We start from the raw sequence: 13862 nt of genomic DNA, 5'->3' as shown, positions 1-13862 counted from the left end.
TGAATGTGGGTGCTCGAGTGTATCCTGAAAAGCTTTCAACAGGTGGGTGTGTACTACCTGACCTACAGCAAATTTGTGGTGCACAATTTGGTTCCGGTGCTAAACCGGGAGGCCATGTAAATGTCTCTTTGGGTGTGATAGCAATTTTTGGCATGGATGGCCCCTTAGAGTATTTCCACACCCACCTCCCGCAATTCAGGTTGTGTGTGAGTGAAACCCTTTGGCCCAGTCTGATGCACGTGGGCCCTGATATTTTTCTCTCTTCCGGTCTCCATGGGATTGCTGCAGTCAACCTGGAAGACATGAAGAGGAAAACATTGACAATTATTTATTTATTCTGTGTACCTTTGAATAGTTTGCACTGTGACATGTGATACCATCTCAATTTTCCTTTTACGGATGTGGCCACACAGCTGTTGCATACAGCTTTAATTTCATATGGTCCATGCCATCGGGGCGTGAAAGCTCCTTGTTTCACAAAGACGCGTATCATTATCATGTCCCCTTCTGAGAATTTCACCTCAGAGTTTGGGTTGAATTGTGCATCGTTCATCAGATCTGACTGCTGTTGTTTCAGAGCAGCGTGTGCATGTAGCACTTCCAGCCTCTCTTGTAATCGTTTTAACACAGACTGTTGTGTTGCAATCACGTCGAGGTCACCATTTTGTAAGGCCCGTGAAATTGGTCCAATCTGCCGGTTCGCCAATACACAGGGAAGGTCACACGTGTTCTGTCCTTATTCATGCAAAGTATTGGTTGGTTAAATTTGTCATATATTAATCATATATTTACTCGTTTATTTCATCTGACTCCATAAATGAAAGGTTTTAATAATATCTGTGCCTCACTAAAAGTGAGCGAATGTTTGACTATTCCTTTTAACCATCAAGTGAACAAAGTCAAAATCAGTTTGAATAATCAAATGTAACAATTTATTATGTCAGGTAAATGTATCATGCCAATTCCATTATCAATTCAAAGATAATCGATACGAAACATCAAATGCTCAGGATTAAGTAAAGAGAAGATGTTCACCCAACTTTAAGAAGTACATGAGGCTGAGAGATTTCTCCCTCAGCCTCACGGGCCGACCTCAAGTACAGGAAAGGCCTCGAACTCTCTGCTGCATCTCCTTAAATAGCCAGACCTCTTTTACATGGAAACATGTGCTAACAAAAGAAATTTACATGCAGTGGTCGCACCTTAATGGGGGTTGGTGAACATTTGCTTGAGATAACCACCTTCTTTTCTAAGTCAGTTGTCCATAAATTCTTAAAACCTTATTACCTTTTATTTTATCTATCTGGATATGAGATATCTGTACCACTCACTTTGAGACATTTCAAATGACACCAAAAACATAACAGTCAATGATAAAACATTCACATTAAACCATATTCTTGTGTGAGTTATTAGTAGTTTGTGGAAGTGAGGTTGTGTGGGGACCCTTTGTCTCAGAATAGGGCCTCAACCAGTATTTTCAGTCTTACAGACATTAAAAATACACAAAAGAGAGTTCACTTTTTTGTTGGTTTTTAAAAACATCTATATAGTTTTTATAACTTTGTATTTCTGTTTTAGTTAGTATATCATGTTAAGCTAAAGTTTCAAATAAGTTTGTTTATTTATTTTTTTAATTTCAGTTAACATTTATTTAATTTCAAGTAACAAATATTTTTTTTAATGGGTTTTAGTTAACTATTATAACCCTGATACTTTATTGAATATGTGTCAAATACTGGTCTTTCCTCTTGACTATGAATTAAATGGGAATGAAATCAAATACAGTTTATTGTGTAAGCAAAAACAAATATATAATGCGTGACTTTTAATTATAAACCAGCTGGAAATACACCGGGACTCTTATTTTGAAATCTCGCCTTACTATTGCAGTTGCAGGAGCTCATTCAAGTTCAGATGATGAGATAAAATATGCATTGTTACAACCATCTAAAACACATTACTATATAAACATCATAAAGTAAACATTGTCATTATTCATCAGCATTAGTTCATAAACAATTGCCTGGCATAAATGTGTGTTATTCATTGATTGTGAGCCACTCTGGAGCGCTGTATTGGGGATGCGTGAGTGAGCCTGTAGAACACGCAACAGCGCCGTGTTCTCCAGCGGTTAGATCAGCACGTTCAAATCAAATGTGCGCATCTGTTACACAGGAGTCAGGACATCAGTTTTGACTGGATCTCTTCCCTAATCGTCCCTCCCTAACATTTTCGTCTCGTTTTTATTTGTTGACGAGAATGACAGTTGATTTTCATTATAGTTTTTGTCATACAACACTAGTTTTTATTTAGTTATCGTCTCGTTTTCGTCGGTGAAAAAAGGTTGTTGACGAAAATTATGACAAATTATTCGTCAATGAAATGAACACTGCACTGAAAACATAGTTATGTGTATTATATTGCATTTCTGTCAATAGATCCTCGTAAATACTACACACTGCACCTTTAAGTCTTCTAAATGTAATAAGGTACCATGCATGTAAAATGAGCAACAAACGTCTGCAAAGCTGCTAAATATGCTGAATAGTCATTGATATGTAAATGTGGGCGGTCGTAGGTTAATGTGATCATGGTTGTGACACCATTGCCATGACGGTGAGCTTTGGTGGATTGGGAAGGAAGATTTGCATTGTAAACATTTACTTTGAATTAATTTGTATTTGTATAAAATGCTGTTTGTTAAAGGCTCTGCCATCTCTTTTCACCTCACAGCGAATGTATTTGAGAAGCATTTCCCAGCTACCATCGACTCCTTCCAAGACGCTGTCAAATGTCTGTCTGAGTTCGCTTGCAATGCTTCTTTCCCTGACACCAGCATGGAGGCCATCCGTCTCATCCGCCACTGCGCTAAATACGTCTCCGACCGACCTCAGGTCAGTGCTAACGAGTGCGCTCTCCATAACGCTGAATTATGATCTGACCCCGGGTCAGGCTTTCCACAGATATTCACTGAATGGATTACACTTAAGGAGAGCACAAGGCACTTTTAATGAGGAAATTCTCATTACCAGGTGCCTTAATGAGAAAAACCCTAGGCCTTTAGTAAGTAGATGGAAAATGTAAGCAATCTATTTTCTGCTCTTCATGAAGGGTGATTGTGTTATGAGCTGAGTTTGTGCCTGTGTCTCTAAAGTGAAGATTAGCGAAGGCAACCCACAAGGAGACCTCCACCTCATCTCACCGAGGGTTGCCAGATTGGGGCAAAAACCTTTTGATCTATAAATGCAGCTTATAGTCAAGCGGCATGTGCTTGAGTATGTGCTAACATGCGATATCAAAGCAAATGTGGCTCTGTGAGCGAACTGCTTATGTTTGTGCCGGCAGGCGTTTAAAGACTGCACCAGTGATGATATGAACGTCGCGCCGGAGGACCGCGTCTGGGTGAGAGGCTGGTTCCCCATCCTCTTTGAGCTGTCATGCATCATCAACAGGTGTAAACTGGACGTCCGGACCAGGTCAGAGCCAAAATATTTTTTTTTTCTTCAAATAAATATATCAGTTTCAACAACATTTTAAGCAGCCCAACTGTTTTGTTTTTTTAACTGGATAATAATAAGAAATATTTATCGAGCAGCAAATCAGCATATTAGAATGATTTCTGAAGGATCATGTGATACTGAGACTGGAGTTATGGCTTTTGAAAATATATTAATTTAGAAAATAGTTATTTTACATTTGTAATGTTTTAGGTGCTGGTTTTGAAATGTACAGTATTGTCAATCTTTTCCCACTCCTTACAGTATATTATTGTTTTATTTGTCAGGGGTCTGACAGTGATGTTTGAGGTGATGAAGACGTACGGTCACACCTACGAGAAACACTGGTGGCAGGATCTGTTCCGCATTGTGTTCAGGATCTTTGACAACATGAAGCTTCCTGAGCAACAGACTGAGGCAAGTCAACATCAGCACTGAAATCTGTCCTAGAAGAACATAAGATCTCCCTTTTTAGGATATGTCACCAGCACAGATATTGCTTGGACTGGGACTCTCTCTGGCATTCATATAATCATATGGTACCCACTCCTGTATCTTCATGTCAGCACGGAAAACTGTGGCTAATGTTCGGGTTTGTTTCTTCCCACAGAAAGCGGAGTGGATGACCACCACCTGTAATCATGCACTTTATGCTATCTGTGACGTTTTCACGCAGTACTTTGAATCTCTGAGTGATGTTCTGTTAGATGATATCCTCTCTCAGCTCTACTGGTGTGTGCAGCAAGGTCAGTGTACACAATAGACAAGATACAATTGCAGTACATTTACAGTGAGCCTGTTGAGAAAACAATACACATTGTGCAAACTACTGATGACTAGAAGATTTGTGTATGGACAGTTCACTGAAATACATATGTAAATGATTACTTCAGGTCATAATTTCACTTGCTCATCTCTCCTCACAGATAATGAGCAATTAGCGAGATCTGGCACTAATTGCCTTGAAAACGTGGTCATCCTCAACGGTGAGAAGTTTAACCCTGAGACCTGGGACAAGACATGCAACTGTATGCTAGATATCTTCAAAACCACCATCCCACACATGTGAGTTTCAGAATTTATAATGGGTCATTTTACAAAATGAATGCCATGTATGTCCCCAGTGTACATGTGTAAAAATGACATTCAATTGTGAAAGAATTCAAAAATGACTTTTAAAAGTAATCAACTAATCCATAAATAAAAAAATGTATCCTTATGGCGTCCTTGTTTCACGAATGTGAACCCTTTAAAGATGAGTTTATCAGCAACTATTATCTTGAAATATCAACCCTGTTACTATGATTTTGTTTAGTAATCAACAGATTTTTAAATACCGGTACTCAATATTTGTACAAATGTCTACATTCAATTATCTTGTAGCTAAATTACCTGTAAAACTGTCAACCCTGTTACTGATTTTGTATAGCAAACAACTGATCAACATATAATATTTGTAGAAATATCTCCATTAAATTCTCTTTCTAATAAGCATCTTGTAGCTAAATTAACTGTAAAACAGTCACCACTTTTACTATGATGTTGTATAGTAAACAACTGATTATTAAACACTTGATATTTGTAGAAATATCTCCATTAAATTCTCTTTCTAATAAGCATCTTGTAGCTTAATTAATTGTTAAACAGTTACCCCTGTTATTATGATTTTGTATAGTAAACAACTGATTATTAAACACTTGATATTTGTAGAAATATCTGCATTAAATTATCTTTTTAATAAACATCTTTTAGCTAAATTTACTATAAAACTGTCAACCCTGTTACTGTTGGTGTGTACAGTAAACAACCGAAAATTAAATACTTAATATTTGTCCAAACATCTCCATTAAATTAAATTTCTAATTAACATCATCTAGCTAAATTAACTAAAAGTCAACCCTGTTACTATGATTTGGTATTCTAAACAACTTATTAAACACTCGTTATTTGTAGAAATATCAGCTGTAGAAAACAACTGATTATTAAATACTTCATGTTTTTAGAAATAGCTGCAATAAATATTCAGCCCTGTTACCATCAAACCCTGTCCACTTTCGAAGGCACACTTATATAACAAATATTTTTGAATGTATTATTTTAACCTGACATGACAATCCTATGAACTTTTTGAATGCATTATTACATCCCAACATAAATTAAATGTGTTCATTTAGCTTGAGATGGCACAATGCAATTGATAAGCACTTTAAAACGCTATATTTGTCTGTTCAAAATGGCAAAAATGTACTTCACCTTATCAAACTTTAAAAAGCACCTGCTGTATAGCTCTAACTATTTGTTGTTTACAGGCTATTGACGTGGAGAGCGGCTGGTACAGAGGGAGATCACGTGACACAGCTGGACTCTGATAAACAGCTGGTATGCAAATAATATTTCCAGACTGTGCTAAATGTGGAAGTGTTCATGGAGGGTCATCATACCCAGATGCTCTTCTAGCGCTGTGCTGTAGGAGTTCCTCTAATGCTATAATATTAATAATAAGTACTTATCTGGTGCTTACAGGACTCCATTTCCCAGAAGTCAGTGGATATTCAGACTCGATCAGATGACCAGCAGTCTGTGAACAGTATGGAGAAGGCTTTGGCTGACAACCGCAGACAGAGTCAGTTCAGTGTTGCTTTAGGCACGTATCATGGTGGCCAACCATTAAGATCATTGTTCTTCGTTGATTTTTTTGTTGTTGTTGCTTCATATTTCATAACTGAAAGATTTGAAGCTCAACAAAATTGATGAATATTGTTAATTGTAAATTTTAGCACTCATTATACAACTGTAACGCCACAAATTACCTATTAGAATCAAGTTGTCCAGAGACCCATGTAATCATTTTAATGAATCGTATTTAACAGTATTGTTTTAGACCAGATTTTAGCCTGATTTCATAATACACACAAAACACATTGAAACATATCAGCTGGTCAGCTGTTCATTTTGTGCTTCCAAATGTGACCTCCCCAGAAGCCCAGGAACAGAGGCTGTTTGCAGCTCTGCTCATAAAGTGTGTGGTCCAGCTGGAGCTCATTCAAACCATAGACAACATTGTGTTCTTTCCTGCAACCAGTAGGAAGGAGGATGCTGAAAACTTGGCAGCAGCACAGGTACCAGTTCAGGATCTTTACAAACTCTGATTATGAACAAATGTGTCAGGTTTTTATATATATATACTTTTGGCTACTTTTATTGAAAGGAGAGTTTAGAAAGAGAAATAGGAATGCAATCACATTGCCATATTGCGTCGCCCCCGTCAGTATTATTCTTATACTATTTTAGTATTTATTAATCTAGTATAGTATTTATTAATATTTTAAATTGTTATATTTTATTTTTATATTTTCAATTTTCTTTAAAAAATATTGTAATTGTGTTGTTGTTTTTGTCCATTTTTTTAAATATATTTATTTATATGCAGCTTTAATTATTTTTTTATATTTTTTTTTTTTCAGTTTTAGTTTGTCATTTTAGTACTCCTACTTATTTCGGTTAGTTGCCAAAGCAACATTTCTAATTTTCATTTATAGAGTTTAAGTTTTCAGTCTAATATCTAATATCTGTCTATTTTAATTCCCAAAAACGTTTTAAATAGTTTTAGTTAACAATGCCAACACTGGCCCACGAGTACAGCTAATTTTTTAATACTGTTAAAAAAAAAAGTGTGTGTGTGTGTGTGTGTGTGTGTGTGTGTGTGTGTGTGTGTGTGTGTGTGTGTGTGTGTGTGTGTGTGTGTGTGTGTGTGTGTGTGTGTGTGTGTGTGTGTGTGTGTGTGTGTGTGTGTGTGTGTGTGTGTGTGTGTGTGTGTGTGTGTGTGTGTGTGTGTGTGTGTGTGTGTGTGTGTGTGTGTGTGTGTGTGTGTGTGTGTGTGTGTGTGTGTGTGTGTGTGTGTGTGTGTGTGTGTGTGTGTGTGTGTGTATATATATATATATGGGTGTGTGTGTGTTTATATACATGTAAATGTTGAATTGATATGATCTAGAAAATGTTGCTAATTTGTTGACATTTCATCTTTTTATATATATTTTATCTGTCAAAAGAATAAAGGACCTGTGTTTAAAAAGCAAAATGAAACAGGCATAATGTGAAAGTAGTTTTTTATTTATTTATTTTTACTAAAAGTTCTGAGAAAAAAGTGGAAATAAAAAATAATCTTCCAGTTAAATTCTGCTCTATTAGTAATAATACGTTCAAAATAATATTTTATTAATAATAAAAGAATAAAGGTTTGCAAACCCCTATGCTAGGCCACAACAAACATTTATTGACTTGAACTTATTAACAGATTTATGAAGATTTTGTCTTGTGTATATGGTGTGTATGAAGTTATAGTCAGTTCTAAATGAAGTGTGTTTTCCTGCAGAGAGATGCTTTGGATGCCGATGTACATGTGGATACTCAGGACCAGGGAATGTATCGCTACCTGACCTCAGAACAGCTCTTTAAACTGCTCGACTGTCTGCTGGAGTCTCATCGCTTTGCCAAGGCCTTTAACTCCAATAATGAACAGAGAACCGCACTGTGGAAAGCTGGTCAGTACTACTGATTTTTTTGTTGTTGTTAGAATCTTGAGATCCAATAAATATATCCATTGTTATGACTTCATTTCTCAACATCTACAAAAGCCGCCACATAGCTTACAGGCCACGTCGTATCAAGTCCTCCGTTATCAGATAGTCACCTGTGTGGCCTAATGGAAAGTCTGTGTTACGTCTGGCTTGATTTCTTCTCCCGTCCCACATAAAAAGAGCTCATTGTGTCTCTGTGTGTGATCAGGTTTCAAAGGGAAGTCGAAGCCCAATCTGCTGAAACAGGAGACCAGCAGCCTGGCGTGTGGCCTGCGTATCCTCTTCCGCATGTACACGGACCAGAGCAGGCAGGACGCCTGGGAGGAGGTGCAGAGGAGACTGCTCAAGTAAGACATCACTGTCACGTTCGTGACTGGAACTGCTGTGCTCTCAGGCCCTGTGGCCATGTAAACATTATTGGGCTAATTACATGCTCATAGCTTCTGCTGTCTTTTGTACACGGTACAGTTCACATCTTCTCCGTCCCCATTTTAGCTTACAGGCGGCTTTTGATATGTTAATAATGGACTACCACTATAACAGAAATCTATGGCGCCCCTAAAGGGACAAAAAAATTATTTGTCAATGCTTTTGCGTTCTCTCACAATTGTTTTGTGTTCCCCCTAGAAACTTTGCGTTCTCTTTGTGCTTTATTACTATTGATATGAAACAAAGTCTAAGATTTCAAATTACATCTATTTTTTTAACGAAATTCAAAAACATATACCGTTTTGGCGCTGTGGCGCGAGATCGCTCTGCCGCAGCTCAGCTCAAGAGAACCGGCAGCGCGGAGCAAACATGAACGGATCTTCTCTTCCGCCTTATACCAGTTACAGCACGAAATAAACATGAACGAGCTTCTGAAAGTGTGTTAAAAGATGCAGGACAACTTACCGAAATCCATATCATGTCACATAGAATAACTCAAGCAGTGTTTCAACCGCAGAAAGACATCAGTAAAAGGGCTTGTAAACAATGTCATGTAACGTCACATTTTCCTCAGAAAAAACATATCCAGTGTCCATAAACTCGTTAGTCAGCTAGAAAAATTAACTCTAGAGAGGAGCATTTAGCTAATTATATGCACCACATTACATAGGATATTCATTGTCAATATTTAATGCATGTATGTATGAATAAATCCATTTAAATGTTTATATTTCAAAAACCTAATTGGAGTAGAATTATGATTCTGTAATTGTAAAGTTAATATTATAACTAATATTATATATATAAAAAAAACAATTAAGTGTCATTTAAGTGTTTATATACAAATCTCTTCATTTGTACCTTCAATATTATTAGGCTAATGTGGTATCAACTGACTCCCATAGTTTACAACATTAGTTCAGAATGTGTTTTTCTTGAGAACATTTTCCATGTATTATACCTAATACATATCCAAAATAATCGATATTGAATTTAATCGAAAATAATCGAAAATCGAATCGAATGGTTGTGAATCGAAATCGAATCGAATTGTGAAATTGGTGTCAATACCCAGCCCTAGTTTCAACTCATAACGGGGAACAAACAAACACACTTGCAGAACTCCATTGCTGCGCCGGAAAAACAAACTGCATCCACTGTTTCCTTAACCTTCTTCAGCTTCCCAAATAACCCAGCGTTATCTTTCCCTCACAACCAAAAACACACTTCAAACACACTTCCCGTCCTTCGGAGGAGACGTTAAATCGAGGTCCTGACTCTCTGTGGTCATTAAAACTCCCATGGCACTTCTCGTAAAAGTGTAGGGGTGTAACCCTGGTGTCCTGGCCAAATTCCCTCCATTTGCCCTTACCAATCATGGCCTCCTAATAATCCCCATCCATTGAATTGGCTCTTATCGCCCTCTCTCCTCTCCACCTATAGCTGGTGTGTGGTGAGTGCACTGGCTCCGTTGTACTGTGACTGCCGTCGCATCATCCATGGATGCTGCACACTGGTGGTGGTTGAGGAGAGACCCCTGACATGAGTGTAAAGCGCTTTGGGTGTACAGTAGTACATATGAAAGTGCTATTTAATGCCTCATTCATTCATTCATTAGTGACATTGTTGATTGAGAACATGAGAATCCAACTCTTTAACAGTGTAAATAAGTCAGAATGCATTTCAATGATTTTGAGAAATCTCATACTGCACCTTTAAGTCTAGAGTCCTCAAATGTTCAGAATCTAAAACACTCGGCAGTGCATTAAAAGCCACGTGGGTTCTTCATTCTAATTTGTTCATTTTTATGATGGACAAAGGTCATTCTGCCTTATATTTCCTGAAGTGAGAGTGTGGGATTGCTTTATTGAATTGGGATTGGTTCTCTGGCTTGAATCCAGCAGAGAAAGACTGTTTCATGCACCATTAGGGCTTTGTTTTGTTAGATTAGTTTGGTAAGAAACATTAGTGTTAGCAAATTAAGTTTTAAAACAAGAAACTCACTTCACTGAGCACTAATTTGACTCTATCCCAGTCTCAGACCTGTATCCTCCCATTTGGCATGACTCTCAGACTACACTGCTAATAGGGTGCAGTCATGAGAAAGAGGGCAGGTCAGACTCTGACTTCCTTGTCTGCAGGAAGACACTAATCATTTGCGGTGTTCACCGAGCCCAGCGGCCCAGCAAGAGACACGCTTAACCAGGCCAAAGGGGATTTAGGTGAGATTAGGTCATGACGATTGAAGGAAGCTGCAAGGCAGATGGGGGGTTATATAAGACAATGAAGGGGAGGAGCCTATCAGAGGTCATGACAGAGGTCACCAAGCCTATATTCAAGACAGTTTTGATATATGTGTAATATTTATTTATAAATCTTAAACCCTCTCCCTTTTCTGTCTGTCAGCGTGTGCAGTGACGCTGTGGCTTATTTCCTGACGCTGACGTCTGAGAGCCACCGTGAGGCCTGGACCAATCTACTGCTGCTCTTCCTTACCAAAGTGCTCAAGATCAGCGATGACAGGGTGAGTGTCTGATTCACTGCAGATGCATTTCCCAGCATTTCCCAACTGGGGGTTTGCGATCCTCTAGTGCTTCATGATGGAACTGCAGTCCATGCCATTTAAAATGATAATGTATCAGTTTGAAAGCATTTAAACTTTAAACTTCAAGGTAAGTTTTATAAATCTTATATTTTAGCATGAATAATTTCAGTCCTAGTCTCTGGTCAGTACTGCATTTGAGTATACTTAATAGCATTTAAGTGGAAAAAAATTATTATATAAAGTTTTGGTTACACTATTATTTTAAAGTGATGTTGTTACAGTGTAATTACACATAAGTGAGTAATATTAATTAACAAAATGTATTTATTATAGGTTTAAGATTTGGTTTAGGGTTAGCTTTTTGTAATTATGTATGATTTACTCTTATCACTATAGTAAGTACAGGGCTCGACATTAAGCCTGTTCACACACTTGTCCTTCGGACAAGTAAATCTGTCATTCACTTGTCCGAGTAAAAAATTTGCTTGTCCGGATTTTTTTTTGTAAATATAATCTATTCTGAAGTAATATTCTCACCAGTATTCAATCAGCTTTGACATATTTAAATATGCATATTTGTGATATTTTTACCTTTTTATAAAGGGCATTTTTCCATAATCTTATTAAATATAGGCTATGCTTCAGCTTTCCTTTTATATTCTTAAATTTGATCTATAAATTAAATTAGAATAAGACACTATAGGCTGTTACCAATCAAATTAAATCATTTACACTGAAAAATGAGATTATTTTCAATATTTTTGAATATACAAATAAGAAATGTTGGAAAGATGAAACTAAACCACCAGTAGGTGGCAGCATGTGACCTTCTTAATGAGTGAGTCATTGAGTCGATTCGTTCAAACGGCTGATTCATTCAAGAATTAGGCGGTCGTTTATCGAACAGGTCATTGAATCTTTGATTCAACCGATTCATTTAAACGTTGAATCGTTCAGTAACACGACTTTGCTGTGAGATGCGTTACGGTTCTGCTGTGATATTTGTTTGGAACTATTTTTGCTGCTGAAATAGATAAAAAACAGTCCATATTGCATCTAAAATGTAAGTGACTTGATGTTAACTAATTGTTTATGGAACTGCCGTATAAAATCAGTGTCATTTTCAGTCGTGATGGTATTCAGGAAAACAACACGCTTGTTAGTGTGATGTTGCTTAACTGTATCATATGTTATAAATATAAAAACTACACAATTTTAACCGTGTATGTTAACTGAGTTTCTTTGTATGAGCGGCGCTCATTTGTTTTCGATATTCTCCTCGAGAAGCTGCGCAAGCCTCAACAGCACAACCTTGTTAACGTCAGTTCGTTTTATATTATTATCCACTATCGATCTCCACTAGGCATGTGCCGGTATCAAATTTTCATGTTGCGATTAATTGCTGAAGCTTTTATCACGGTATACGGTATTATCACGATATTGAAATAAGTTGCAAAAAAAGTGTTGTCATACTATAACAGGTTAAATCTTTCTTATAACAAAAGAACCAAACATTTAAATACAATAAAGCAATACACAAAACTGTATAAAGTAAACAAATATTTAAAACAGATTAAAGTGCAAAAGAATTACAAAGAACAATAGGTATGCTGAAATGTACATTTAACTAAGATTAATACATGCTTTAGAAGTATTTTTCATTGTCAGTTTGTTAATGAAGGAACTAATGTTAAATACTTGTATTTAAAAGCCTTGTAAAGTGTATGATTGAACAACAGTCAGAACATATTCAAACAATATCTAGGGCATGTAATTTAGTCCAGATTAAAATATAAAATGCAAGTTTGAAAATGAATAGCCTTAAGTCTTTAAGTATTATGTATTAGGTTATGTGATTACTGGAGAAACGGCTGCATTTCTGCTGTTCCGTCAGCGGCCTCTGCTGTCGAAGAATGAATGTGCACTTCAGCGTGTCTCCTCATTCCGCCATGTGCTCGGCTCATGCACGGTCTATTTACATCAGTGCGCGTTCCTCTTTGACATGTTTTTCATTTTAAACGGTTGATGGGTAAAGTATTCTTAAAATTCATTCTAAAAATCGGAATAATTCGTAATAAATAATTATTCACGGTATTTTGAAGTGCCCACGATAACAATATTGTGCATGTTCATTATTGCAGTATATCGTATTACCGTTTACCGGCACATGTCTAATCTCCACTTACACTAACTGAATGCAGAATCATTATTGCACTTTGGTGATTCCCTAGTTATTTTTTGTTTTGACGTTTTACTCAGGATACTTGTCCGTCAAGAAAGTAAAATTATTTTTCACAAGCGGACAAGCGTTAATGTTGAGCCCTGAAGTACATAACGTCTAAAGCCCCGTTCACACCGCCAGCGACACGCAGTGACAAAGCGACACGATCCCATTCATTTCAATGGAGCGCTGGCGACTTCCGGCGACACGAGCGACAGTGACCGTTGGCGATAGAATGTGGCCGTGTCAAGCGACACGAGACAAGCGACAAAAGTTCAGAAATTTCAACTTTATGCAAATGAGAAGCGATTTTCGCGAGCGACAACCTATAGGAGTGAAGTCATTGGAGTGCACGTGATCCGTCTGCTGTACTGCTACTGCGGTGTCGTGTTAAGATGGAGGAGATGTTGATTTTAGATGTTAGCAATTTCCCTGTTCTTTACTATATGTCTCTGTGTACATACAGAGACACATTTAAAAAAAAATGATGCATGGAAGGACGAGGGTGATCTGCTAATGACGTTTATAGGCAACCCGTAGTGGGAACGCCCACTAGCGACATGAATCTCTGGCGCTGGCGACATGCAGCG

The 13862-nt window shown here is 37.3% G+C and overlaps 1 protein-coding gene across 5 annotated transcripts in view; it reads left to right on the top strand.

Annotated features, from left to right (window-relative positions):
• Positions 1 to 13862, top strand: part of arfgef1 (ADP-ribosylation factor guanine nucleotide-exchange factor 1 (brefeldin A-inhibited)) — a 97150-nt gene that overhangs the window by 80205 nt on the left and 3083 nt on the right. For 3 of the 5 annotated variants that reach the window (XM_079806584.1, XM_079806582.1, XM_079806586.1), the window contains 11 exons: positions 2737 to 2897; positions 3349 to 3479; positions 3788 to 3917; positions 4111 to 4246; positions 4427 to 4565; positions 5810 to 5879; positions 6024 to 6144; positions 6480 to 6619; positions 7873 to 8041; positions 8286 to 8424; positions 10913 to 11030. In XM_079806584.1, coding sequence (XP_079662710.1) covers positions 2737 to 2897; positions 3349 to 3479; positions 3788 to 3917; positions 4111 to 4246; positions 4427 to 4565; positions 5810 to 5879; positions 6024 to 6144; positions 6480 to 6619; positions 7873 to 8041; positions 8286 to 8424; positions 10913 to 11030 — 1454 coding nt within the window. The remainder of the gene's footprint in view (positions 1 to 2736; positions 2898 to 3348; positions 3480 to 3787; positions 3918 to 4110; positions 4247 to 4426; positions 4566 to 5809; positions 5880 to 6023; positions 6145 to 6479; positions 6620 to 7872; positions 8042 to 8285; positions 8425 to 10912; positions 11031 to 13862) is intronic. The other 2 variants (XM_079806585.1, XM_079806583.1) reach the window with 1 other exon arrangement.

This window comes from Gobio gobio (genome assembly GCF_949357685.1).
Source record: "Gobio gobio genome assembly, chromosome: 23".
Lineage (NCBI taxonomy): Eukaryota > Metazoa > Chordata > Actinopteri > Cypriniformes > Gobionidae > Gobio > Gobio gobio.
Note: the sequence above shows the minus strand (reverse complement) of the source record. Positions and strands in the feature narration are given on the sequence as shown.